Below are 27,336 nucleotides of genomic sequence, written 5' to 3'. Positions count from 1 at the left end.
GGACATCACTACATTATAGCATGGTATATGTAATAACTGATATTCATGATGATGGTCCTGAGTCTTTACTAAAAAAAAAAAAAAAAAGTGGGCAGCTAGGTGGCGCAGTGGATAAAGCACTGGCCCTGGATTCAGAAGGATCTGAGTTCAAATCCTACCTCAGACACTTGACCCATACTAGCTGTGTGACCCTGGGCAAGTCACTTAACCCTCATTGTCCCAAACCAAAAAAAAAAAGTGCAATATATTCATCATCCTTTGTTCAAGAAGACAGGAAAATGTAAAGAGTGTCAAAAATTATTCTATTTTTAGAATAAGAACCTAATGTTTAAATTGACCTCTTGTAGTTTGGTTGTATCTGGCTCTTGTAACACTATTCCCCCTTCCCTGTCTTTCTATTTAGATTCTTTCCTTTCTTTCCATTGCTTATATTTTCCTTCATTGTTAAATTAGACTTTTTCTCTCCTCTCCCTTAATCTTATCAGATTATCCCACCTCTTACTTCATAAGAGAATTACATGGATACAACTCCCTCAATGTCGCTCTTCTTCACCTCCAAAATTTTTCCGTAGCTTTGCTTGTCCTCCCTACTTTCCTTCCTGTCTCAGAGGAAGAAGTGTCTTATCTCCTTTCCAAGGAAAACCTTGCATCTTTGTTCCCATGCCTGGCACATAGTTGTCACTTAATAAGTGCTTGTTGAAGTGAATTAAATGGAATCTCCTCCCATCTTGTTCCACCAGTTTTCTGCTTTCAATTTCTTCCTCTCCACTAGCTTCTTCCCCTCCACCTACACACGTGTACTGGTTTCTCCTACCCTCAAATTTGAAGATCAGATCTCAAGATAGAATAAGATTAAAATTTTAAAGTAAGATTTGACACTTTACAAGGATAAGCCTCAATCATCTAGAAAATTCAGTTATCTTAGATTCCTTCTCCTGTGATGCTGGATAAATGAAATATTATTCCATCTACAAACATACAGATTTACCAAATCAATATATAAATATATAATTAACAAATCCATATATAAATATTTGCCAAAAGGAAAATCATAGGGGCCCCCAGGTGGCGCAGTGGATAGAGCACCAGCCCTGGAATCAGGAGTACCTGAGTTCAAATCCAGCCGCAGACAATTAACACTTACTAGCTGTGTGACCCTGGGCAAGTCACTTAACCCCAATTGCCTCACCAAAAAAAAAAAAAAAAGGAAAATCATAGAATTTCACATATGGAAGGGCCTTTGGAGGTCATCTAGTCCAATCTCCCTCCAAATAAAGAAATTGCTTCCACAATATCCCTGACAAGACGGTCATTCAACTCTAGCTTAAATATCTACAATTCTGAGAAGCATTCAACATTGCAGAACAGTACATTCAAATATTGGACAGCAATTTTTAGAAAGAAAGGAAGGAAGGAAAGAAGGAAGTGAAAAAAGGATAGGAAGGAAAGGAGGAAGCAAGCAAGAGATGGAAGATGGGGAGAGAAGGAAAGAAAGGAAGGAAAAAGAACAAGGAAAGGAGGGAAAGGAAGGGAGGGGAGGGAAGGAAAGGAAAGAAGAAAAGGATGAAAGGGAAGGGAAGAAAGAAAGGAAGAAGGGAGAAAGAAAGAAAAAAGGAAGGAAAGAAATTAAGAAAGAAAAAAATGAAAAGAAGGAAGAAAATTAGCTTTTCTTTTTTTATATTAGACCAAAATCTGCTTTCATGTAATTGCCATCCATTATTCCTCATTCTTCCAAAGGGAAGAAGGTCTACCTAGATGAAATCTAACCCTCTTCCGTATGATGATATTTACCTTAAATATTTTCTGACAGAGATCATGTCTTCTTCCCCCTCAAGCCTTCTCTAGTCCAGGCCAACAGCACCTAGTTTACTCAGCCAATCTTTATGTAATCTAGTTTTTGGACCTCTCACCCTGGTCACCTTCTTCTAGATATTCTATATTTTATCACTACTCCTACCAAGGGTCACTCCCAGGACTGTGTACAATTCTTAAGCAATTATCTGATCGATGCAGAGTTCAGTGAGATGACCTCTCCCCTTGGTTTGTAGGCAATAATAGTAATACTAGTCCAGCAAGTAACTAGTTTTCTTAGCAACTGTGCCATATTGTTGGGTTTATATTTAAGCTCAGGGTCATGATTACTGGAATGCCTTTTTCACATGAATTGCTGTTAAATCAGGGTTTAGAACTGAAGAATTGTAAAACTGCTGTTTATTTAATCTCATTGATTTTTAGCTCATAGTTATCGCTTGAGACCTTTCTGAATCCTGATCCTGCTCTATGCCATCTCAAATTCTGATAATCCTACCTTCCTTCTATTTATGCGTTGACGTTGTTGAGTCAAGTGCAGACCCCTGTAGCATGACAGTTGCGACCTCCCTTCAGGTTGGCATTGATTGAGTATGGTTGTTCAACCTAACTGCACATTGACCCAGGTCATATTTCTTCTACTATAATTTTTTTCGTTGATCTTTCTACTATGAGGAGTGGCCAGATTCATTTCACAAGACTGTTTTGTGGAAAATGAACCAGAACTATTTACATGATGATCAAAGTAATGTAAAGGAAAATAGCAATAGAAGAACTTGAAAAAAATCTATCTACATGGGGACCTAAGGTTGACTTCATAGGACTGAAAGTGGAGTATGCCTCTACCTTTTGGCAGATGGGTGTGGAATAAGGAATATATTTTTAGACACGGCTTTCGCAGTGATTTGATTTGCCTGACTATACTTATTTGTTATAAGGGAGGGTCCTATGGGTAGGAGGGGGGATTGAAGTGATACTGATGTTTTAAAAAATGTTTTTATAAGTTCAATATCACAAGAATACATGGAATAAAGCTACTTAAGGGGGAAAAATAAAAAAACTACTTTGGGGATAGAAAAAGTCATTATGGGAGTCTTGAGTCAGAGGGTTTACTGTTCACTGTTCAAATGAAATAACATATGTAAAACAATCTGTAGATCTTAAAGCATCATGTAAATGTCCATTTTTGTTGTTGTTGTTCCACAGCTATTTAGGCTAAACATCAACCTAGTAGGAGACCTGGACCAGAATTGGGCTTAGAAACAGAAACACATTATTGAGATTCAAGGATAGAATCATAGTGATGCTTCTATTTTTCTCTGTCTTAAAAAAAAAAAAGATGTTGCTTTATTTGCACTTTTGCATGGGATTGGCTGGCAATGTCTCAATCTAGAGCAAAGCTTCTTAAACTCTGGGCTGTGACTCCATAGGGGGTCACATAACTGAATGTGGGGATCACAAAAAATGTGGCAACAGTAAAAAGGTATGTATATCTATTTTATATACCTATATACCTGGGGTCATGTAAAAATTTCTTGAGCAAAAAGGGGAAGCAACTGGAAAAAATGTTTAAGAAGCCCAGATCTAAGGGGCAACTAGGTGGGGCAGTAGATAGAGCACCAGCCCTGGATTCAGGAGTTCCTGAATTCAAATCAGGCCTTAGACACTTAACACTTACTAGCTGTGTGACCCTAGGCAAGTCACTTAATCCCAATTGCCTCCAAAAAAAAAGAAGCCCTGATCTAGAAAAGTCCTTCCCAGGTTCTAAGGAATTTTGGCTTCACCACAGTTCTAAAGCTAAGCATAACAATATAAAGTGTTGAGGTGGATGGATTTGTAATGATTGTGGCAATGTTTTATTTCCTTTTATGGTCCCTTAAAGATAATGAAAATGGCGCGCGCGCGCGCGCGCGCACACACACACACAAAGATATTTAGGCATTTAACAAAATTAGATTATGGTTTTGGGATATTCCCATATGGCTTTACCTTTTTTCTAAGTATTCTTCCTGTAACTGCTTTGGTACTGCCAGATTTTCAATCCGGGGAGATGGATAATTAAAAAATGACTTTGTAGGAAGCTTCCAGATTATAGATCCTCGACCCCAACTATTATAGTATTCAGGCCTGAAGGTTTTAGAAGAGCACATAGAATAAGGAATAAGATAAGCATTTGATTTTCGTTAATGCAAGCATTCACATTCATGGTCTTTACATTAACAAAGGCCTATGAAACCAGGAGAATGGTTTACCCATTTTTTTTTTTAATTTTGTTTTCACTTTGGTAGAGATCTATGATTTCATCAGGGTAAGGAAGTCTAGCTGTGAAGACTCCCTTCACTGATTCATATTGACAATTCTTCTCTAAATTGCAAGTCTTACTAATACAGAAATGTTTTACATGATTGTACATCTATAACCCATATCTGATTGCTTACCATCTGAGGGAGGAAACAGGGAAAGGATAGAATTTGGAACTCAATTTTTTTTAAATGTTAAAAAAATGTTTTAACATGTAATTGGAGAAAACAGATATACATACATACATATGTATAATTTATAAATTGCAGAACAGCCATTATCTACATTCTTTTAACTCAATATTTATAAATTGCTAGTCTTACAGAGTTGCCTTGGGGACTGAGACTATGAGAGATGTATCCAGGGTCATAGAGCCAGTGTGTGTTGAAGGTTGGACTTTAACCCAGGTATTCCTGACTCCAAGACAAACCCCTATGTGATACACCATACTTTATCCATAAGTAAGCCCTAATAATTCTTTAATGGTGCTATTCCTACATAAGTAGAAATGTGGCTCTTTCAGAGATTATTAGAAGCCTTAGAGACACCACTAATTTCACCATCTAATTGTATACCTGGGCAATTTTCTGTTATAAGAAACATCCTAGGAGGCAGCTAGGTGGAGCAGCAGATAAAGCAGTGGCCCTAGATTCAGGAGGACCTGAGTTCAAATCCAACCTCAGAAACTTGACACTTACTAGCTGTGTGACCCTGGGCAAGTCACTTAACCCTCATTGCCCTGCCCCCCCCCAAAAAAAAGAAAAAAGAAACATCCTACACCCCTGCATCTCAGCCGCTTCCATATCCCATTTCAAATCAGCTTCATATAAATAGAATGGAGAGAAATGCTTCATGAAAGCTGCAAGAGTATTGAACTCAAAAGTGTCAAGAGGTGATGAATTTACCTGTGAAACAGGTAAATTAAAACCCTTGTGATGTTTAAAATCTAAATTGTGGTCGCCTTATTGTGAAGCTTCAGCACCAGTCTTTGGGCATTAAACATTTATTAAAGCATACAGGTATTCACAAGGAGTTCAGAAAGTTAAGAAAAAGCCTATCTAGCCTAGAGTTCCAGCCCAGTTGGGTTCTTCCTCAAGTCCTCCTCCACAAGCCTGCTTTAATCAGGAACTCTCTCCAGCAAACTGATTGTGGAAGCTTTTTATAGGTCTGGAACAGAGGCGGGCCTTACACACTGCTTCAAGCTGATTGGTTGGCATCATCCAAATCCATTGGTTCTGAAGGTGTTCTCAAGGTGTAATTACAATCCAGTTAACTTGAAGTAGGCTAATCAGCAGTTAATCACTCTCACTTGATTCAATCAGTCTAGATTAATCTCCAGGTGGGTGTTTGAGTATCTGCTAAATCTCATTATTTCATCACATTCCCCCCCTGTTTCTTCTAGGAACAGGTGTTCCTTGATGAAACAGTAAAAAATAGCTTTGCCAGTAATCAAATCAAACAATGAAAGTTCTTAAAAACATGAATTGAGAAGACAAGAATTTTTTTAAATCTTCATTTTATCACCTTTTGTATCATCTGCCTAATTATCCTCATGCCATTATGAGAAATTTTAAAATCTAATATAATTGGTAACAGATGTCAAGGCCAAATCCAATACTGTATTTATCATGACATCTGAAATAATTATGGGGATTACCATTGAGCAATATATACAGCACATGCAGTATGCCAGGCTTAAAATAGGTGGATGGGATATACATCCATGCCACCGAACATATTGGAGGAAACTGAGTCAGGCTTAATCAGATGCATGGGATTGAGACATCCATGGCATCAGGCATATTGTAGGGGAATAGAAAGCCAGGTGTAGAATGAGATGGGTGGGATGAAAACTTCCAGCCATCTGTGCAGTACCTGGACTTCATAAGTGTCTCCCCTTCTGTGAGAGTTCAATGCCTACTCTTGTATGTATTCCTCTCATGGGTAAAGGCAATTAATGTCTTAAATGGTAAATTTCCATAATCCAAGTCTCATATGGATTTAAAAATTTGATGATCATAATGATAGCAAAAAATGTGAAATGATCACAAAAACTGTGAATTTGCGTTGAGTCAGAATATAAGTTATAATGTACAATGATTCCAAATACTATTTTTTGCAAAAATAGTATTTCTAGAATTAATTTACACTTGTCATAGTAATCAATTTACCAAGGAAATACTTTATAGAATTTGATCAAATAATCAGTTGTATAACGATTGGAATGACGCCACCTGCTGGAGACTTACTGTAGAAGAGTTCCTCCCATGAAGCGAAGGTCTTTGAGGGCAAGACCAGGAGTCTTTTCTTTGGTGTCAGGAAGTGACGCAGGCTAGTGGGAGAAGGAAGGAAGAGACTGGCGCTCGCTCTGGGGCTCTTTCCTGAGGACGCTGGCGGAGAAGGGAGCTAAAAATGTGCTCTCCCTTTAATAGATAGAAATCTAGGCCTTTCTCTCTCTCTTTACCAAATTCTTATTCTCCTTAATAAATGCTTAAAAGTCTAACTCTTGCTAAAGCTTATAATTTATTGGCGACCACTCATTAGATATTTTATACAGTTTAGCTAGAATTTTAGCCCTTAACAGTTGGAAAAACAAAACACAATCTTAAAAGAATGAAAATCTCTATGAAAACAAACTCATACTATTAATTTCAAAATGTAGATACAAAGGCATAAAAAGGAAACCTTTATGTAACATTTGAACTGACATTATTTCTCTGAGTGAATTTAGAGCATTTTTGATTTTGATATCTAAAATCTCCACATCTCATATTAATATCTTGCTGTCTACTTCTGCATTTTGGCAAAATATGTCCCAGTTTATGGCAATAGAAGCAGATTCTTGAAATATGATGATGATAAGGTTTCTCTTGTTTTTCTTCAACCCCTTTATTTTCTCTTTTATAATAACAATGCTTTATAAAGTTATTAGTTAAAGGCAAAAGCAGGTAAAGATAAATCAAAATAGAAAGTACACAAAAATGAAGCATTTTCTTACCCAATGTGAAGATCAGAAGGTTGAGGGGTTCAGCAATCCCTTCGTGGTCACCAAACTGTGATGTTTAAAATCTAAATTGTGGTCGCCTTATTGTGAAGCTTCAGCACCAGTCTTTGGGCATTAAACATTTATTAAAGCATACAGGTATTCACAAGGAGTTCAGAAAGTTAAGAAAAAGCCTATCTAGCCTAGAGTTCCAGCCCAGTTGGGTTCTTCCTCAAGTCCTCCTCCACAAGCCTGCTTTAATCAGGAACTCTCTCCAGCAAACTGATTGTGGAAGCTTTTTATAGGTCTGGAACAGAGGCGGGCCTTACACACTGCTTCAAGCTGATTGGTTGGCATCATTCCAAATCCATTGGTTCTGAAGGTGTTCTCAAGGTGTAATTACAATCCAGTTAACTTGAAGTAGGCTAATCAGCAGTTAATCACTCACACTTGATTCAATCAGTCTAGATTAATCTCCAGGTGGGTGTTTGAGTATCTGCTAAATATCATTATTTCATCACACCCTAAACCTCCGAACTTCCATCTCCATTTTGAATATTCTAAACTATGAACCAGGAAATGCTTCAAATGGGGAAATTTATATAAAACTAAAGGTGTAGCTTTGAACAAAAATCTGAGGACTTCAGGTCCAAATAGCTTCCTGAACAGGGGGCAAACCTCCTAGTTCCCACAAACCTATAGGTTTCAGGCAAATGCCTGAAGTTTGTAGATGGAACAATGGCCAAGAAACCAAATAAATACTTTAAATGATTTCTTCTATGGTAGAACTGCACAAGAGGTCAGCCAGAAGCCCTAGGGCAATAACAAAGGGGAAGCCAGCACAGCCAGCACCAGTACATGGCAGCTCCTCAGCATAACCAAAGACAAGCCATAGACACATGTAGCCTACAAGACTCTGTGTCCAGAGGCAACAAGAACAGCCCCCAAGAAAGCCCTGTGGAGAGCATAATACCACAGGATGGGTACCCCAAAGCCCCAGGGAGCAGCAGTGAGCATTAGATTCAGAAAGCCCAGGCCTACAGGTCCTGAGATCCCTAACACTCTAAACTGAGGTTCCAGAGGGGGCCCTGAAGATCCAGCATTCTGAACATAAAGATCCTGGGGGGACCAGATTCTAGCAGATGTAAGATAACACAAGAGTCTAGAGGACCCATGTTGAGAACAAGCAGAGTTAATCACCCCAGTCAAAAGTTCAGCAAAGCTTGGCCATGGCACAGCAACCAGTTCAGAAACAAAAGCTGGATAGATGAGTAAATCAAAGAAAATAACATCTATTTTAAAAAAATGATTATAGATCAAGACATCTCACACAAGAAGGAGCAAGCAGAAACTCAAGGGAAAAAAATAGATTTTCCACAAGAACTGCATGAATAGCTTACAGAAATTAGGCAAGAGATTTTTTAAATGCTATGGCAGAATTATTACTATTAATAGCTAACATTTATATAGTACTCACTATGTGGCAGGCACTGTGCTAAGCACTTTATAATTATTATCTTATTCAATCCTCATAACAACTCTGGGAGCTAGGTGCTATTATTATCCCCATTTTAGGAGAATAAATAATTTAGGAAAAGTGGGATCTCTTATCCAAAAAATGGACTACCTGAATAGACCAGTAAAGTCAATGAATCCATTAGGCAACAAAAAATTTTAGAACAAAATCAGAAGATGGAAAAAATAGAATATATAACATCTCATATCAAAAATAACAGACCAGGGGTAGCTAGGTGGCACAGTGGATAGAGCACCGGCCCTGGATTCAGGAGGACCTGAGTTCAAATCTGGCCTCAGACACTTGACACTTACTAGCTGTGTGATCCTGGGCAAGTCACTTAACCCTCAATGCCCCGCAAAAAAAAAAAAAAAAAAAAAAAAAGATGGAAACTACCCAGATCTATTTGACTCTGAGGGCAAAGTAAACATTAAAAGGAATCTACTGATCACCTCCTAAAATGAACCCCAGAAGAAAAAGTATCAGCCAAATCTAGAGCTCCCACATCAAAGAAAAATACTGCAAGCAACTAGAAGGAAACAGTCAAGTACCAAGGAACTATAAACAGGATCACACAAGACCTGGCAGCTTCAACTATAAATGGAAAGTGATCTTGGAATACAATATTCCAAAGGCAATAGATATGGGCTTACAACCAAGAATAACTTACCCTGCAAATTTAAATATAATACTTTACATTTTTATAGTACTTTACAATTAGAATTAAACAGGAAAAAAAGCATTGAATGAAGAGGAAAAAGTGGACAAGATTGCCTTGGGGGAATTATAAAGTTCTTTTAATGACCCCAAGCCCTTTGCCAGTCTTCAAACAGTTCCCTGTTCTTAAACCCATCAAGACATGATAAAATTGAATATGATGTTCCCTAGAAGGGAGAAGGGTCCACAAATAATCTGCATTAAATGTAATTCTCTATAGGATGGAAGCTGGCACCAGCTGGGCACCATGTATACATTTGACATTTTGGCAGCTTCTTCATGTTGTCATGTCCAATTGAACTATAAGCACTATGGAAAGTGAGTTCTAGATATATGGATTAGAATACAGTGTTTCTCAGAATAAAGCAACATCCAGCAGTATCCACATTGGTAGAACTTAGGCTACCACTTAGTGAAACCATTATTTTTTTTCATTTAAAGTTCTTACAGATAAAAGCTTGATGAATGACAAATTATGTAAATGAACGATTAGGTAAATGCCCAATAAAAAAATTATAATCTGGATATTTAGGAAGCACAAGGAAAAACCAGTGGAGAGTTCACATACTCCATTATAATCCTGATACTGTCAGAACTTGAAGAAAGCCTCCAACATAAAATTCAAGGACAACTGCCTGTGATTAACTTATGTGAGACCATGGATAAGCATTGAATGGTCTGACAGGTACTGATGAACTTCAGTTTGCTTACCTATATCAGTGAGATTGGAGATAGAGTACTGGGTTATAGAAATACAGTTTACAAAGTACATTCCTCATAACTTCACTGTAAGATAGGTAAGCATGGATTATCACAACCATTTTATAGATGAGGAAACTAAGATATAGAAAATTTAACTAAATTGCCTACAATCACATGGCTAGTCAATAGCAGTGACCTCAAAGCCTTTATTCAGACTTCAAGCCTAACTTTCTTTCTACTATACAACATTGTCTCTCATGCCAAGCACTCTACTAGGCACCACAGAGAATACAAAGAAAGCATAAGATACAATCTCCTTCCTTAAGGAGGATAAAATCTATTTAGGAAAAACATGGCACATGTATAGCAAACTAAGCAACAACCCAAAATGGTATGTCACACCCGGTAGTTTTCAAACTTTATGCAGAAGTACACCCTCTTTTGTGTGTGGGGGGGGGGGGCAATTGGGGTTAAGTGACTTGCCCAGGGTCACACAGCTAGTAAGTGTTAAGTGTCTGAGACTGGATTTGAACTCAGGTACTCCTGAATCCAGGGCTGGTGCTCTATCCACTGTGCCACCTAGCTGCCCCTTACATTCTCTTTTAAAAAAAAAAAAAAGAAAAATCCCACAATTTTCTTTTTCTGGTTTTCAGACTATTACTTTCTTTTCCTTTAATTAATTTTCTTTTGTTTTGTTTATAAATCACCTTCATTTCAAAATATATTCCTCTTCTCACTCCCCTCTTCATTAGTCATTGTAGTCATTGTGGATATTATTTTCCTGATTTTGTTGACTTCACTCTGCATAGGTTGAAAGAAGTCATCCAAGGCATCTCTGAATTCTTCATATTCATTGTTTCTTATAGTACAGTAATATCCCATTACATTCACAGAATCATAATTGCAGAATTTTGGAGTTGGAAAGGACCTCAATGGTATCTAATCCAACCCATCCATAGAACCAAATTATTTTCCAGTATACCCAGCAGTTCTTTTAAAATATGGAGTTCTTCCCCAGGTAATTTATATTCTCAGGTTTACCAGATTCTAACCCTCCTCTTTATACTTTTGCTCAAAAAAGTTCATATAAAACCTTTTTTTAGCTCATAGTTTTTTCCATTTAAATTAAGTATGTATTAAAATTTTATAACAAATATTAAGCATAAAATAAAATAATGCAAAATACACAGATACTTTTAATTTTTATATTTACAAAATAAAAATAACAACTACACTAGTATATTAGTCACTATTCATGGGCTTCTTTAACACAGTGTCTGATAATGTGGCTTCACTGAAGATACTACTACTCATAATTCCATTTCCAGAACTAATTGGTTGATATTTTATAATAGCTATTGTGGAAAACTCACTTTCACACATTTACGATATTACAAACAATAGTAAAATTTGTATTGCTTTTTTTTGTAAACCAGATAACCCTTTATTTATTCATAGCTAAAACGTATTCAGGTTCAAAGGCTTATTTTGCTATACCTTCAAAAAATAAATTTATTAATTATTCTAATTTCTGACATAGTCTAAGAATAAATATATCATATATGGCAACAGCAAATGGGTTTATTATCCATTCATATTTAGAAATATCTCAGTTTAAAAATAAAATGAGTATTGCTTCTGCAAAGTGGCCAAGTAATTAATATGTTTCTATACTGTTTTTGGAAGGTAATTTAAAATTGGAAAACATGAACAATATTACTTTAAAACTTATCCCAGGGCAGCTAGGTGGAGCAGTGGATAGAGTACTGGCCCTGGATTCAGGAGGACCTGAGTTCAAATCTGACCTCAGACACTTAACACTTACTAGCTGTGTGACCCTGGGCAAGTCACTTAACCCCAATTGCCTCAAAAAATAATAATAAAATAAAATACACACACGTGTGTATATATGTATGTATATATATATATATATATAAAAACTTATCCCTAGTTCTAAATTTTTCATTTATATAGAAACTGTATTTCTTCATCAGAGTAAAAATTTAAGGACTTTGCACTGATTTTTACTGAAGACTCAGGGTTTTTTCATAACTATCCAACAAATACTTAAGTTTTAAGAGGAAATTTTTGTTGTTAATAAGGATTTGCTTATCTCTTTTACCATCAATAATGAAAATGATCTGTTTTTTTCTTTTAGCTGCCACATTCTTCATTGTTTGAGCTGTGGCTCTCTGCGAGGAGAAAATCATCATATTTCAGAGTAATAGATACATGTTCTCTGCTCTGACCCCTTATAACAGAGAGAGTGCTTAAGTACAGTTTCTATTCCTAAAGATATGTTCTTTTCCCAATGTACCACAAAGCCCCTCTCCATATGTATTCAGTTTATGGAAACTGTCTTATTACATTTATTTCGAATTCCATCTCTGTCCTCTGGTTTTGGGGCTGAAAGTGGTATGATAGAGACAGCTCAGTCAATAGTTAATTTTTGGAGTGAGCATTTATACTTTGGAAATTGGCAAATGCTACAAATCACAGCATTGATGTACTGCTTTATTGATTGTCTAAACTTAAAAAAAAAAAAATGATGGAGAGGGGACAGCTAGGTGGCGCAGTGGACAGAGCACCAGCCCTGGATTCAGGAGGACCTGAGTTCAAATCTGGCCTCAGACACTTGACACTTACTAACTGTCTGACCCTGGGCAAGTCACTTATCCCTCACTGTCCCGCCAAAAAGAAAAAAATAGAGAAAATGATAATGCAGATTAAATTTAAAAGTGTGTCAACAATAGCAACAAGTGCACCCTACAGAATGAATATACACACACACATACATACATACACACACACACACATATATATATATAGGAGAACAAGTTGTTAAACATTTATCAGCGCTCTTTTGCATATGTACTCCCTTTGCATCTCCTTAAGTATTTCTTCAGCATCTCTCCAAATGTATATATTTTTCTTTCAAAAACTCTGCTCAGGGGCAGCTTCGGGTACCTTGAAGACCTTGCTTCTTTGCCCCTTTCCCTTTGATTGTCCCTCATCTCTGGCCTCCATTCAGCATCCTCCAGCTGGTTTCTCTGGGTGTGGCCCCATTTCCCCAAGGCTCCCCAGGGCTCCCCGTATCAGTCCCGTAGAACTTCCTGCCCTTTGTCACCTTGCTGTTGATGGCTATAAGGACGCAGTTTTCCTTTCTTCCTCTTCCTCTGAAGTGCTGCAGTTGGCATAGAATGAAATCGGGTCCTAAAAGTACCTCCTCGCTAAGGGCCAGTCCAAGTAGGCGGATTGCCGAGTAAGATTTCTTGGATCAAGAAGACAGGCACCAAGTAGATTCAGTGCCAAGGTCATCTGCAAGAGGCCTCTGGCGCTGCTGATGCTGCCTTGGTCTAGTGCTGTAGCCCCTTCCACCTCGGCAGCCATAATTGTGCTGTCGAAAATATCCAATAATTTTGGCCATTGCTTTAAAACTCCACTCACCAAGGGACTTATTCCCCGCCAAAGGGATACACCCAGTAATTTGGAAAGCTGCATTCCTTGTTGGCATCTTTTTAAGACAGGGAAAGCCATAGCTTTGATTCCTATTCCTTTGAGTGTAAAGATGGCAATGACAGGGGAGAAGTGGCTCATGGTCTCAAGAACTGCAAAGATCCCTCTTCTCAAGAAGAAATTCCCCCAACATATTTATTAGCTATTTCTTTGGGTTAACAAGTTTCTCTTATCAAATCACAAAATTAAGCAGAAACTACAGGGGTGAAAAATACACCCAATTGCCAAGACCTTAAACAGGATTCTAGCTCAAACAGATGGCTTTGCTGCCCTGCAAACTTCAGTAAACAAATGAGAACCAGAGAAAAGACATGAAACATCAGCTGGATCTTTCATGCTCTAAGCAAGCTCACTTCACAGGCGAGACGCACTAAGATACTAGAGAGTGAGCACTTGCAGGGATGCTGATCAGAAGCTGAATGTTTGGGATAACTCCTGGATGTGCTTCTTCCTCTTCCAGGTTGGTATGAGGTTACAGAATTGGTACCGAGTGTGAGTTCAGCCCCAGATTTCCAAATATTTTCTGATTGACCCAAGTACTTAGCCAGAATTCCCTGCCACCTAGAGCCCCAGCTCCATCCTGATACTGTCACACTCACACAGACTATGGCAGGCAAACTGCTACATCCTGCTCTCTTATCCTGGTAATTCAAAGATGTCATCTGAGGAGGTGAAAAGCACATCTCCCTAGAACTACTTCCCACATTCTATGCTTAGCCATCTCAACCGTAGCCTTTTATAGTCCATCTCCTCTTGATCTTCCTAGATCGTTGCAAACTCTAGAACCCAACCCCTATTATTAGTCTCCCCTTCATTCTAGAACTTTTTGTGTCATATTCTTTCTATTTTCTGCTGCTCACAGAACCTGCCTCTCTCCAGAAGCTGTGGAATCCCTTACCACCCTCTCCAGCTGAGTCTCTTTCTCTTATGCTCTGGACACAGTCACCAAAGGGAAACAGTTGGTCTGCTTCTTATTTCCTTCTACCATTTCCAGACCGATGATGATGATGATAACTAACATTTATATACCACTTATAGACCAATCTCCCTAATGAATATCGATGCAAAAATCTTTAATAAAATACTAGCAAAAAGATTACAGCAATACATCACAAGGATCATACACTATGACCAGGTGGGATTTATACCAGGAATACAGGGCTGCTTCAATATTAGGAAAACTATCAGCATAATTTACCATATCAATAACAAAAGCAACAGAAAGTATATGATTATCTCAATAGATGCAGAAAAGGCCTTTGACAAAATACAGCACCCATTTCTACTAAAAACACTAGAAGGGGGCAGCTAGGTGGTGCAGTGGATAGAGCACTGGCCCTGGAGTCAGGAGGACCTGAGTTCAAATCCGGCCTCAGACACTTAACACTTACTAGCTGTGTGACCCTGGATAAGTCACTTAACCCCAATTGCCTCACTAAAACAAACAAACAAAAAAACACTAGAGGGGGGCAGCTAGGTGGCACAGTGGATAGAGCACCAGCCCTGGAATCAGGAGTACCTGAGTTCAAATCCAGCCGCAGACAATTAACACTTACTAGCTGTGTGACCTTGGGCAAGTCACTTAACCCCAATTGTCTCACCAAAATAAATAATTTTTTTTTTTAAAAAACACTAGAGGGGGCAGCTAGGTGGTGCAGTGGATAAAGCACTGGCCTTGGATTCAGGAGTACCTGAGTTCAAATCCAGCCTCAGACACTTGACACTAGCTATGTGACCCTGGGCAAGTCACTTAACCCTCATTGCCCAGCCAAAAACAAACAAACAAACAAACAAAAACACTAGAGAGTATAGGAATAAAAGGAGCCTACCTTAAAATGGTAAGTACTATTTTCTAAAACCATCAGTAAGCATTGTCTATAATGGGAATAAGCTAAAAGCCTTCCCAATACAATCAAGGGTGAAGCAAGGATGCCCATTAGCACCTCTATTATTTAATATTGTACTAGAAATGTTAGCAATAATAAAAGAAAAATAAATTAAAGGAATTAGAAAGAGGAAACAAAACTATTACTCTTTGCAGATGATATGATGTTATGCTTAGAAAATCCTAGAGAATCAACTGAAAAGCTACTTGAAATTATTAACAACTTTAGCAAAGTTGCAGGGTACAAAATAAACCCACATAAATCATCAGCATTTCTATATATTACCAATAAAGTCCAACAACAACAGATAGAAAGAGAAATTCCATTTAAAACAATTGTGGCCAGTATAAAATCCTTGGGAGCCTACCTGCCAAGACAAACACAGCAACAATATGACCAAAACTACAAAACACTTTTCACAGAAATAAAGTCAGATCTAAACAATTGGAAAAATATTAATTGCTCTTGGGTAGGCAGAGCCAATATAATACAAATGACAATCCTACCTAAGTTAATTTATTTATTTAGTGCTATACCAATCAAACTATCAAAAATATTTTACAGAGTTAGAAAAAATAATAACAAAATTCATCTAGAAAAACAAAAGTTCAAGGACATCATGGGAATCAATTAAAACATATGAAAGAAGGTAGTCCATTAGGACCAGATCTCAAACTATATTATAAAGCAGTAATTATCAAAACAATCTGGTACTGGCTAAGAAATAGAGAGGTAGATCAGTGGAATAGAATAGATAGTAATTACACTATAGTAAATTACTATAGTACTATAGTATATTATAAACCCAAAGATCCAAATTTTTGGAACAAAAACTCATTATTTGACAAAAACTGCTGGGAAAACTAGAAAACTATGGCATAAACTAGGTATAGAACAATATCTCACACTGTATACTAAAATAAGGTCAAAATGAGTACATAATTTACACATAAAGGATGATACCATAAGCAAATTAAGAGAGCATGGAATCGTTTATCTGTCAGATTTATGGGCAGAGGAAGAATTTAGGGCCAAAGAAGATATAGAGAGTAAAATAAAATGTGAAACAGATCATTTTGATGGTATAAAATTAAAAGGCTTTTGCACAAACAAAATTAATGCAACCAAGATTACAAGGGAAGCAGAAAACTGGGAAAGAATTTTTGAAACAAATATCTCTGATAAAGGTCTCATTTCTCAAGTATATAGAGAACTGAGTCAAATTTATAAAAACATTTATAAAAATACATGTCAATTGATAAATGGTTAAAGGATATAAACAGGCAGTTTTCAAAGAAATCAAAGCTATCTATAATTATATGAAAAAATGCTCTAGATCACTATTGATGAGAGAAATGCAAATTAAAACAATTCTGAGGTATCACTTCACACCTTTCAGAGTGGAAAATATAACAAAAACAGAAAATACAGGATGTGGGAAAGCTGAGGTGCTAATACACTGTTGGTGGAGTTGTGAAAAGATCCAACCACTCTGGAGAGCAATTTGAAACTATGCCCAAAGAGCTACAGAACTGTGAATACCCTTTGATCCAGCAATACTACTGCTAGGTTTATATCCCAAAGACATCCCCAAAAAGAAAAAAAAAGACCAATTTGTACAAAACTATTTATAGCAGTTCTTTGGAATGCCCATCAACTGGGGAATGGCTAAACAAATTGTGGTATATGATGGTGATGGAATATTATTGTGCTATAAGAAATGACAAGCAGAATGACTTCAGAAAAGCCTGGAAAGACATGTATGAAATGATGTATAATGAAGTGAGCAGAATCAAGAAAACATTGTGCACAGTGACAGTAATATTGTTTTATAAAGAACTGAATGACTTGACTACTCTCAACAATACAATGATCCGATACAATCCCAAAGGACTATTGATCCACCTCCAAAGAAAGAACTAGTATTGATGGAACGGACTGAAGCATGCTCTTTTTCACTTTTTTTTCTTTTAATCAAGTTTTCTTATACAAAATGACAAATATGATAATGTTTTGCATAATCATACATGTATAACCCATATCTGCTTGCTGCCTCAGGGAGGGAGGAAGGAAGAGAAGGAAAGAGGGATAAAAAATTAGAACCAAAAACTATGAATAAAAATGTTTATTGTATTTTTTTTAAAAAGATAAAAGTAAATAAAAGCTGGTGGTGAGATAGTTAAAAGCAATTGGCAAGGTGTTATCTAGGGTCTCATGAACTTCTCACCAAACTCCTAAAAACTATACTCTTCTTACCCAAAGGAGCCCCAGCTGGGTCCCAAATCAATTAATCAATGGATCAATAGGGTAGGTGGAGGGGACAAATTTTTGTAAAAGTCCCAGGTTGTGGTAACATAGGAGTTGGGGCTGCCTCCCGGTTTCCATCAAAATTGGCCCCATTTGGCACAGTTGATAAAGCACTGGCCCTGGATTCAGGAGGACCTGAGTTCAAATACAGTCTCAGACACTTGACACTTACTAGCTGTGTGACTTTGAGCAAGTCACTTAACCCTCATTGCCCCGCCCCCCCCAAAATACATACATATATATATATACATATATACACACACACAGACACACACACACACATATATATATATATATATATATATATATATATATATATATATATATATATATATATATATATATATATATATATATATATATATATATATTCTGGCCCATAACAAATGGGAAAGAACAATTTTAGGCAACAAAAGTTTGTCAAGAAAAGATCTCGTTCCCTTTCTTAATTTACAAAGTATTCTACTAGCAAGACTCAGACTTGAGGTGACATGAATAATAGTACACATTTACATATCACTTTGAAATTTTAAAAGTACTTTACAAAGAAATTGGCTTTAGAACTCAATATGTTGTTTGGGGTGGGAGGAATATACAAATGCCTCAGATCTACAAAAATTTTCAATCTTGTTTTTCTAAAGTGGAGACAGCTAATGTGGTTACTGAAAATGACCAATGTATGTTTTAAAATGCATTCACTTAAAGAGAAAAATTCCTCCTTCCAAAAGTAGACATTGAGGTTAAGTCTCAGAAGCAAAAATAAAGCAGATCTTATGGCTTCAACATCATTCATTCTCTCTCAGAGGAGTTGCAGAATACAGCTGATCCCCAAACCAGACAAGTGCTTAAGAAGTAAAAAGTATGACCACAAACAGAAATCTACTTCAAAAGAAGGCCTTTTCCAAAGGGTACACACTAATCAACAAAAAAAATTACACTTTGAAACATTCAAAATGAGTCTCTCTCTCTCATACACACACACACACACACAAATATAAGCACACACATACATACAGATATCCCCCATCTTGTGTGGTCCTATCTAAATTTTTCATCAGCACATAATAGCCAGAGAGTCACTATGTTCTGATCTCATATCTCTAAAAGTTCAGCAGTACATAATTATCCAACTATAACTTTTGTTGTTGTTTGGTCGATTTTCAGTAATATCCAACTCTTAGTGACACTGTTTGGGGTTTTCTTAGCAAAGATAATAGAATGGGGGGGCGGCTAGGTCGCGCAGTGGATAAAGCACCAGCCCTGGATTCAGGAGTACCTGAGTTCAAATCCGACCTCAGACACTTGACACTTACTAGCTGTGTGACCCTGGGCAAGTCACTTAACCCCAATTGCCTCCCCCCCAAAAAAACCAACAACAACAACAAAACAAAACAAAAAGTTATTGCACACACTGTAAGAAACGATGAGCAGGAGGAGTTCAGAGAAATCTGGAGGGTCTTGCATGGGCTGATGAGTGAGATGAGCAGAACCAGAAAAACATTGTGCACAGTATCATCAACATTGTGTATTGATCAACTGTGATAGACTAGACTCTTCTCACCAATCCAACGGTACAAGAAAGTTCCAGAGGACTCAAGATGGAAAAGGCTCTCCAAATCCAGGAAAAAAAAAAAAAGGAACTATGGAATATGGACGCTGATTGGACCATACTATTTCTTTTGTTTTTGGTACTGTTGTTTTTCTTTTTTGAGGTTTTTCCTTCTTGCTCTGATTCTTCTTGTATAAGATGACTAATGCAGAAATATGTTTAATGTTTTATATATATATATATATATATATATATATATATATATATATATATATAAAACCTATATCAGATTACCTGCTGTCTAGGGGAGGGGGGGGTAGGGAGGGAGAAAAATTTGAAATTGGAAATCTTATCTAAACAAATGATGAAAACTAATTAATTAATTAATTGATTAGTTTGTAAAACAGTTATCACACACAAAATTTTTTTTAAGTTATCACACAAAATATTCACCCCATTAGTGGTCAAATTAATTCAAGAACACCAACAGATGGGGTAATAATTCCCTAACTGACAAAAATACCAGAAATATTAGAAAGAAGTCTGTAAAAATGAGGTTTAGGGGCAGCTAGATGGCGCAGTGGATAGAGCACCAGCCCTGGAGTCAGGAGTACCTGAGTTCAAATCTGGCCTCAGACACTTAACACTTACTAGCTGTGTGACCCTGGGCAAGTCACTTAACCCCAACTGCCTCACTAAAAAAAAAAAAAAATGAGGTTTAGGAATTGGAAAGGACTCATGGGTACAAAAATCTTTATAATGCACATTCAGCTCTGCCAAAGAACTGGAAACAACACAAGTGCCAGGTGCGTACCATTCACAGGGGAGGCAGGGCAGTCTCACTGAAGCAGCAAGGCACCCTGAGGGAGAGCCGGGAAGCAGCCCCACCATCACCACCCTGACTGCCATCTACCCTCAGACCACAATGGAGACAGCTCAGGACCTTACACAAAACCCCAAAGCCTTGTGAACAGCAAAATTTCAATCCCAGTGCCCACGCAGAGCATCCTGGGAAGCAATGCCTATGAAGGTGCAACCTGGCAACCTTCAGGTATCAGAGTCACATTTACCAAAGACCCAGAAAAGAAAGTTCTTGTCATCAAAGTCTTGTCCAAGTTTTGTCTCGTCAAATTGTTCAACATCAAAAACTGTTGTGATTTTATCAGTGGAAATGATGTTTAAAGAATAGGCATTTCCATCTGCTTTGCCATAGCACTCCAAGGACCAGGGGCTTTCCTATCTCACTTGTAGCCAAACTTTCCATATGTGTTGTGTCTCCCCTCAAAATGTGAGCTCTTTGAGAATGGGAAATACCTAACTTTTCTATTTGTATCTCCCATTTAGCACAGTGCTTTGGTCATGATAAATGCATATTAAATGTTTTTTTAATGCCATCAATTGGAGGAAGGGAAGATGGATAAATGGGCATGATAGAAATTTTATTTTCATTTTTTTTTTTTTGGTGAAGCATTTGGGGTTAAGTGACTTGCCCAGGATCACACAGCTAGTAAGTGTCAAGTGTCTGAGGCCGGATTTGAACTCAGGTCCTCCTGAATCCAGGGCTGGTGCTCTATCCACTGTGCCACCTAGCTGCCCCCATGATAGAAATTTTAAAAGAGCATTAATCTGTGTGACCCTGGGCAAGTCACTTAACCCTCATTGCCCCACAAAAAAAAAAAAAGAGCATTAATAAGACATTTCAAAAACAGAAAAATGCAACAGAGGATATGAGTAAAACAATTTTCTTACTACCGTCTTAAACTCAATAGATACATTTCTTTTAAAAAAGCAACACCTTGTACATAAGAGAATTTTGCAGTTTTTTTAACACAATCACTTTCCTATTTTTTGTTATCTTAATATGTGCTTGTTGATGGGTGTTAATACACACAAAAAACAGGTTTATATATGTCACATACCTAATCATGTCCCCCAAAACGTAACAATTACCTACACCAAAACTGAAACAACTAACAGTATTCTTATCTCCTGTTTTATTTACTCAACAAATATTTACAAGCATTTCCTGTACTATGTAGAAGGCAATGTATTAGGCCTGGTTGTAAAGAGGTTTGATTGCAGTCAAAGACTAGAGACGAGATGCCGGCTTCTCCCTTTGATGATTAAGACTAATCATACTATCTACAAGTAAGTTTCAGGGAAAGATAGCTCTGTTCATGCATCCTCTGCTATATAGTATGTAAGCAAACCTGTTAGGTATGTGTAGTTTGGAAATCTTCTTGGGTTCTGCAAGTCGTTCAAATCTTTTAGTTAGCTTCGCATTCAAAGCACTCAAGGATAAAGGTTTGATAGTATCTTGATTTCCCCAAACCAACTTTCTGTTAAATGCAAAAACAACAAAAGGATGTTACCCACTATGAAGTAAATACCCTTGCCTTAGAAATTACACTTGAGCACTGGCCTTGGAATCAGGAGGACCTGAGTTCAAATCCTGCCTCAGACACTTAACACTTACTAGCTGTGTGACCTTGGGCAATTCACTTAACCCCAATTGCCTCATTAAAAAAAATTTAATTAAAAAAATTAAAAAATTAGAAATTACACTTGAACTCTTCTATGTATACTGATTTTCCCCTTTATTTAAAAAGTCTACATATAAGCACTTTATAAGTATAGTTGTTGAGAAAGATAACATGTATAAAGATGAAGTATGTATTTAATCCACATTCTTAAAATAAGATATATCAAAAATAGTTACTTAGATAACTGTTTTTGTTATCTTATACTTTTTAAAAAGGATACTTACAACTCAGGCTCAAACCAAGACTATAGACAGAATATTTATGTCAAAAACAATTATTGGGTTTTAATAAATGTGAAAAACCCTGAACCAGATGTTGAATATAAAATCCCTTCCAGCTTGAGGTAAGAGTTACACCATAGGGGCAGCTAGGTGGTGCAGTGGATAAAGCACCAGCCCTGGATTCAGGAGAACCTGAGTTCAAATCCAGACTCAGACACTTAACACTTACTAGCTGTGTGACCCTGGGCAAGTCACTTAACCCTCATTGCCCCACCAAAAAAAAAAAAAAGTTACACTATAGAATGTAACAATGATTTAAACTAGAGGTGACTAGAGAGAGAACTGATGAGGTGAGTGCAAATGGAAGTATAATTTTCTTAAGAGATACTTCAAAGGAGTTTTCAGAACTTGGAAAATAGATTGAACCTAAGGACTGATCCTGAATTTAAAAGCCAAGAGGTCTGAGAATAAGGTAATCCCATTGATATCACAAAATATCAGTTTCAGAGAGCTAGTCAAGACTAGAGATCAGTCAATAGTTGGTTGGTTAAGCAGCTGAAGGCCACAATTTTGTATATTTTCAGGAATTACTACTACATTTAAATGGAGATATCCTATAAGCAGGTGCAGATATTGACTTAATGTGTAAGAAATCAGGCCTGAGACTGTACATTTGGAAGTTAAATATTGAAATCATCAATTTTTATTTATCCTAGGCATTATCTTAGGTGATGTAAGAGGTACAAAGATCAAATGAAATAACATATTTAAAGCAATTTACCTTTCTAAAAGCACTATATAAGTGTTAGTTATTATGATGATGATACAAGGAAATACATAACCTTTACATACATAACATTAATACAAAAATACATAATAACATTACACCAAAATTATTTGGAATCAAATGAGGAAGATAAGAATATATAAATGAAACTAAAATTATTAATGTTTTATTTGATGTTTATGCTTGTTGATAAGAATTTAGGGGAAAGACAAACCTCTTTTATTTCAGTAAATGTCTTCAAAAAGGTGGTAGGGGGCAGCTAGGTGGCGCAATGGATAGAGCACCAGCCCTGGAGTCAGGAGGACCTGAGTCCAAATCCGGCCTCAGACATTTAAGACTTACTAGCTGTGTGACCCTGGGCAAGTCACTTAACCCCAATTGCCTCACCAAAAAAAAAAAAAAAAAAAAGGTGGTAGGATTTGAGTTGGGTCTTGAAGGATGGGGTAGGATTTGGATAAGCTAGTAGGGACAGGTTGGGGGGAGACAGGGTTGTGGGGAGGGGGTAGATGGACATTCTAGGTAAACCAAGCCTTCTCAATCTTCTAAATTATCCATAAAATTATAGGTTAATGGAGCTGGAAGAAACTTTAAGATATTATGTCACTAACGTCCTTTGACAGCTGAATATCTAAACCATCCTAAACAGAAAGTTTTCTCATCTTTTCTTTCTTAAAAGATGTTCAAAGAGGGGGAAAAAAGATCTTACTTTTCTTTTTTTAAAGGATCTTCAAGGTCACTTTATAACCTATTTCATTAACTTACCTCCAATTTTTTATTACCGTGTTGGTCAAGGTCTTCCTTATTTATACCCCAAATCACTTATAATGTCATTGAAGCTTCTCTCTTGTTTATTCAGTACTTCATAGAAATGGAAAATAATTGATCACCATTTTTCTTATGAATTTTTTTCACATACTTGAAGATAAAAAGGAAATCACACCTTTGCTTCTTTCCTCCCCGGTAGCCACCTTCCCCCCCACCCCCCATTCCTTGAACCGTTTTTCCTTTTCCTTCCTTGTAAAATGTGTTACTCTTTTCTGGAGCCTTTTTTTGTTTTGTTTTTTTGTTCTGGGGGTTGACTTGCCCAGGGTCACACAGCTAGTAAGTGTCTGAGGCTGGGTTTGAACTCAGGTCCTCCTGAATCCAAGGCCGGTGCCTTATCCACTGCTCCAACTAGCTGCCCCTTCTGGAGCTTTTTAATAATCTCCACATCCTCCTTCAACTTTGGGCCAGCTTCCTTCTTGCACCAAGCATTCTTCTGAACTATCTCCCACTGGTCAGTTAAAGTATGATCAGGGATTGTAAATTAACTTTAATCATCCTAAAGAGATCATGATTAGGAAGGCAAACCTTATGTGAAAAGGAATAACATAATTAATTTCTTTTTTAAATATATACTTTTATTTTTCCCCCAATTTCAAGTTAAAATTATTTTAAATGTTTTCTTAAAGTTTTGAGTTCCAAATTTTATCCCTCCTTCCTTCTTTTCCCCCTCCCTGAGACAGTAAACAATAAGATATAGGTTATATATGTGCAATTATGTAAAAAACATTCATATTATTCATTTTGTATAAGAAGACTCGAATTAGGAGACAGAAGTGAATAAAGCACCAGCCCTGTATTCAGGAGGACCTGAGTTCAAATCCGACCACAGACACTTGACATTTACTAGCTGTGTGAGCCTGCGCAAGTCACTTAACCTTATTGCCCACACACACACACACACACACACAAAGACTAATTAAAGAAAAAGGATGAAAGAAAGAATTTGAAAAATAACAGCCTGTATTCAAACAATTATCAGTTCTTTCTCTGGAGGAGAATAGTATGCTTGCCTTCCCTCTGTTAATTATTTCCTATTTATCCTGTATGTAGCCTGCTTTGTATATATTTATTTGCATGATGTCTTCTCCCTTTGACTGTAAGCTCTATGAGGGCACGGACTATTTTTTGCCTCTTTCAGCACATGGCACAGTGTATGGCACATTGTAGGCATTAAATGAATGTTTATTGACTGATTGATGCTAGTCATATCTCCCAGGGAAGCAGACTGAGGCATCTGATATCAAAGTCACCTATCAAGTGGCTAAGAGTTAAAATCTGTTACTATTGGGGGCAGCTAGGTGGCATAGTAGATAGAGCACCGGCCCTGGATTCAGGAGGACCTGAGTTCAAGTCCAGCCTCAAACACTTGACACTTAACTAGCTCTGTGACCCTGGACAAGTCACTTAACTCTCATTGCCAAGACAAAAACATAAATAAATAAAAATAGTTACTATGGAAATGAAAAATAGGGCACTTTCGCCTGTCTGCTGGTCAGAAGTTAAAGCAAAATGTGATGAGATGAATTTTCCTTCCATTGTGATTTTGATAGGAAGGGTGGGGAGGAACTTGAAGCACTTCCTACTTTGGATGCACCTGTTTTAAGTTCAGAAAACTGGGGGTGGAGAGGTTGAGAATTCAGATCTTATCAGGAACAAAACATTGGAGTTTTAAAGTTTGACTTCTGTTTACCATCATTTTCACAATAGTAAGATTCCATTTAATCGATATGAGTAATTCTTTAGGTCATGTTGAGAAAAGAGATTAAGATTCTATGGGAATGGGGCCTAGAGCAATTTGATAAGTTATGAATAATTAGTAGGAACGAATCATAGCTTTGAACTAGATAAAGACCCAGAGTAGATGTGAAGGGGAGAAAGCTGAGGAGATATAGGAAACAAAAAAGTCACATCCAACCATGCACGGTTATACAAGCTGGTAGCTCAATGCATGGTGTACCATTTAGTAGCTTGCCCAGAAATTGCTGGAGCGGGGGCAGCTAGGTGGTCCAGTGGATAGAGCACTGGCCCTAGATTCAGGAGGACCTGAGTTCAAATCTGGCCTCAGACATTTAACACTTACTAGCTGTGTGACCCTGGGCAAGTCACTTAACCCCCATTGCCCCACAAAAAAAAAAAAAAAAGAAAAAGAAAGAAAGAAATAGTTGGAGCACTAGGCACATGAATGGCTGAAGTGGGCTGAAGCAACTTGAGCTTGGAACACTGCCAACTTACTGCCTTTGCAGATATCACACTCTGAGGAGTTACTTGGTCACACCTCCTCATAGTGCCAATGTAAAGCAGCTGCCCCTAAACTCGGACCTATGCCCTTTACACATAGTCCTTTGGCTCATTCTCGTGCCCGTTCCTCTTCATTAGTAAGCTTCATAAAGTATGATTCATTAGAACAATTTAGTTGCAACAAATGCGTGGGCCAAGGCTAAAAAAAATGTAGATGTGAGTTTGCTACATCGTTCATTTAATGTAGATAATAGAATGTCAGGGCAAGAAGGGTCAGTTCTCTCATTTTACAGATAATGAAATTGAGGCTAGAGAGTTGAAATGATTTGTTCAAGGTCACATAGCTAACAATAATCATCTCACATTTACAGAGCATTTTAAAGTTTATGAAATGCATACTTCACAAAAATCCTGTGAGGTTGATAGCCCAAATAGAATTATACTCATCTTCCAATAAGTGGCAGAACTAGGACTCAAACACCCAGATCTCATTCCAAGTCCAGCAGTCTTTTCACTATAGTAAAATGTCCTCAAAACCTCTGTCCCTCAATGTAGATAATTAAAATAAAGTTGGTATACTATCAACAAAACCCAGCAGCAAGAAATAGAGAAATTCCACTTAAAATAACTACAAACAAGATAAAATACTTGGGGGTCTCCCTGCCAAGATAAACCAAGGGTTTATACAAACACACTTACAAAACACTTTTCACAAAAAGAAAGACAAATCTTTTTTGTTTTGTTTTGGTTTTTTTGTGGGGCAAAGGGGGTTAAGTGACTTGCTCAGGGTCACACAGCTAGTAAGTGTCTGAGGCCGGATTTGAACTCAGGTACTCCTGAATCCAGGATCGGTGCTTTATCCACTGTGCCACCTAGCCGCCCCCAGAAAGACAAATCTTAACAACTGGAGAAATATTAATTGCTCATGTGTAGGCCAAGCCAATATAATAAAAATGACAACTAAGCTAATTTACCTATTCAATGCCATACCAATTAAACCACCAAAGAACTATTTTATCCAGCTAGAAACAATAGTAACAAAATTCATCTGAAAGAATAAAAAGTCAATGAAGAAAATATGAAGGAAGATGGACTAATAGTACCAGATCTCAAACTGCATTACAAAGCAGTAATCATAAAAACAATCTGGTACTGGCTAAGAAATAGAATGGTGGATCAGTGGAATAGATTAGATAAATAATACACAGTAGTAAATGACCATGGTAATCTAATGTTTGATAAACCCAAAGATTTAAGCTTTTGGGACAAGAATTCACTATTTGGCAAAATTTGCTGGGAAAACTGGAAAACAGTTGGGCAAAAAACTAGGTATAAATCAATATCTCACACTGTATAGCAAGATAAGGTTAAAATGAATACATGATTTATACATAAAGGGTAATATTAGGGAAGCATGGGAAAATGTACCTGTCAGA

At 37.2% G+C, this 27,336-nt stretch overlaps 1 protein-coding gene across 1 annotated transcript in view; it reads right to left on the bottom strand.

Annotated features, from left to right (window-relative positions):
* Positions 1-27,336, bottom strand: part of THEGL (theg spermatid protein like) — a 63,392-nt gene that overhangs the window by 14,590 nt on the left and 21,466 nt on the right. Inside the window, exons 4-5 of the mRNA XM_043969620.1 lie at positions 21,497-21,625; positions 3,799-3,936 (exon numbers count right to left, since the gene is read on the bottom strand). Coding sequence (XP_043825555.1) covers positions 3,799-3,936; positions 21,497-21,625 — 267 coding nt within the window. The remainder of the gene's footprint in view (positions 1-3,798; positions 3,937-21,496; positions 21,626-27,336) is intronic.

This window comes from Dromiciops gliroides, chromosome 6, assembly GCF_019393635.1.
Source record: "Dromiciops gliroides isolate mDroGli1 chromosome 6, mDroGli1.pri, whole genome shotgun sequence".
Taxonomy (NCBI): Eukaryota; Metazoa; Chordata; class Mammalia; order Microbiotheria; family Microbiotheriidae; genus Dromiciops; species Dromiciops gliroides.
The sequence above is the reverse complement of the archived record's forward strand: the minus strand, read 5'-3'. Positions and strand labels throughout refer to the sequence as shown.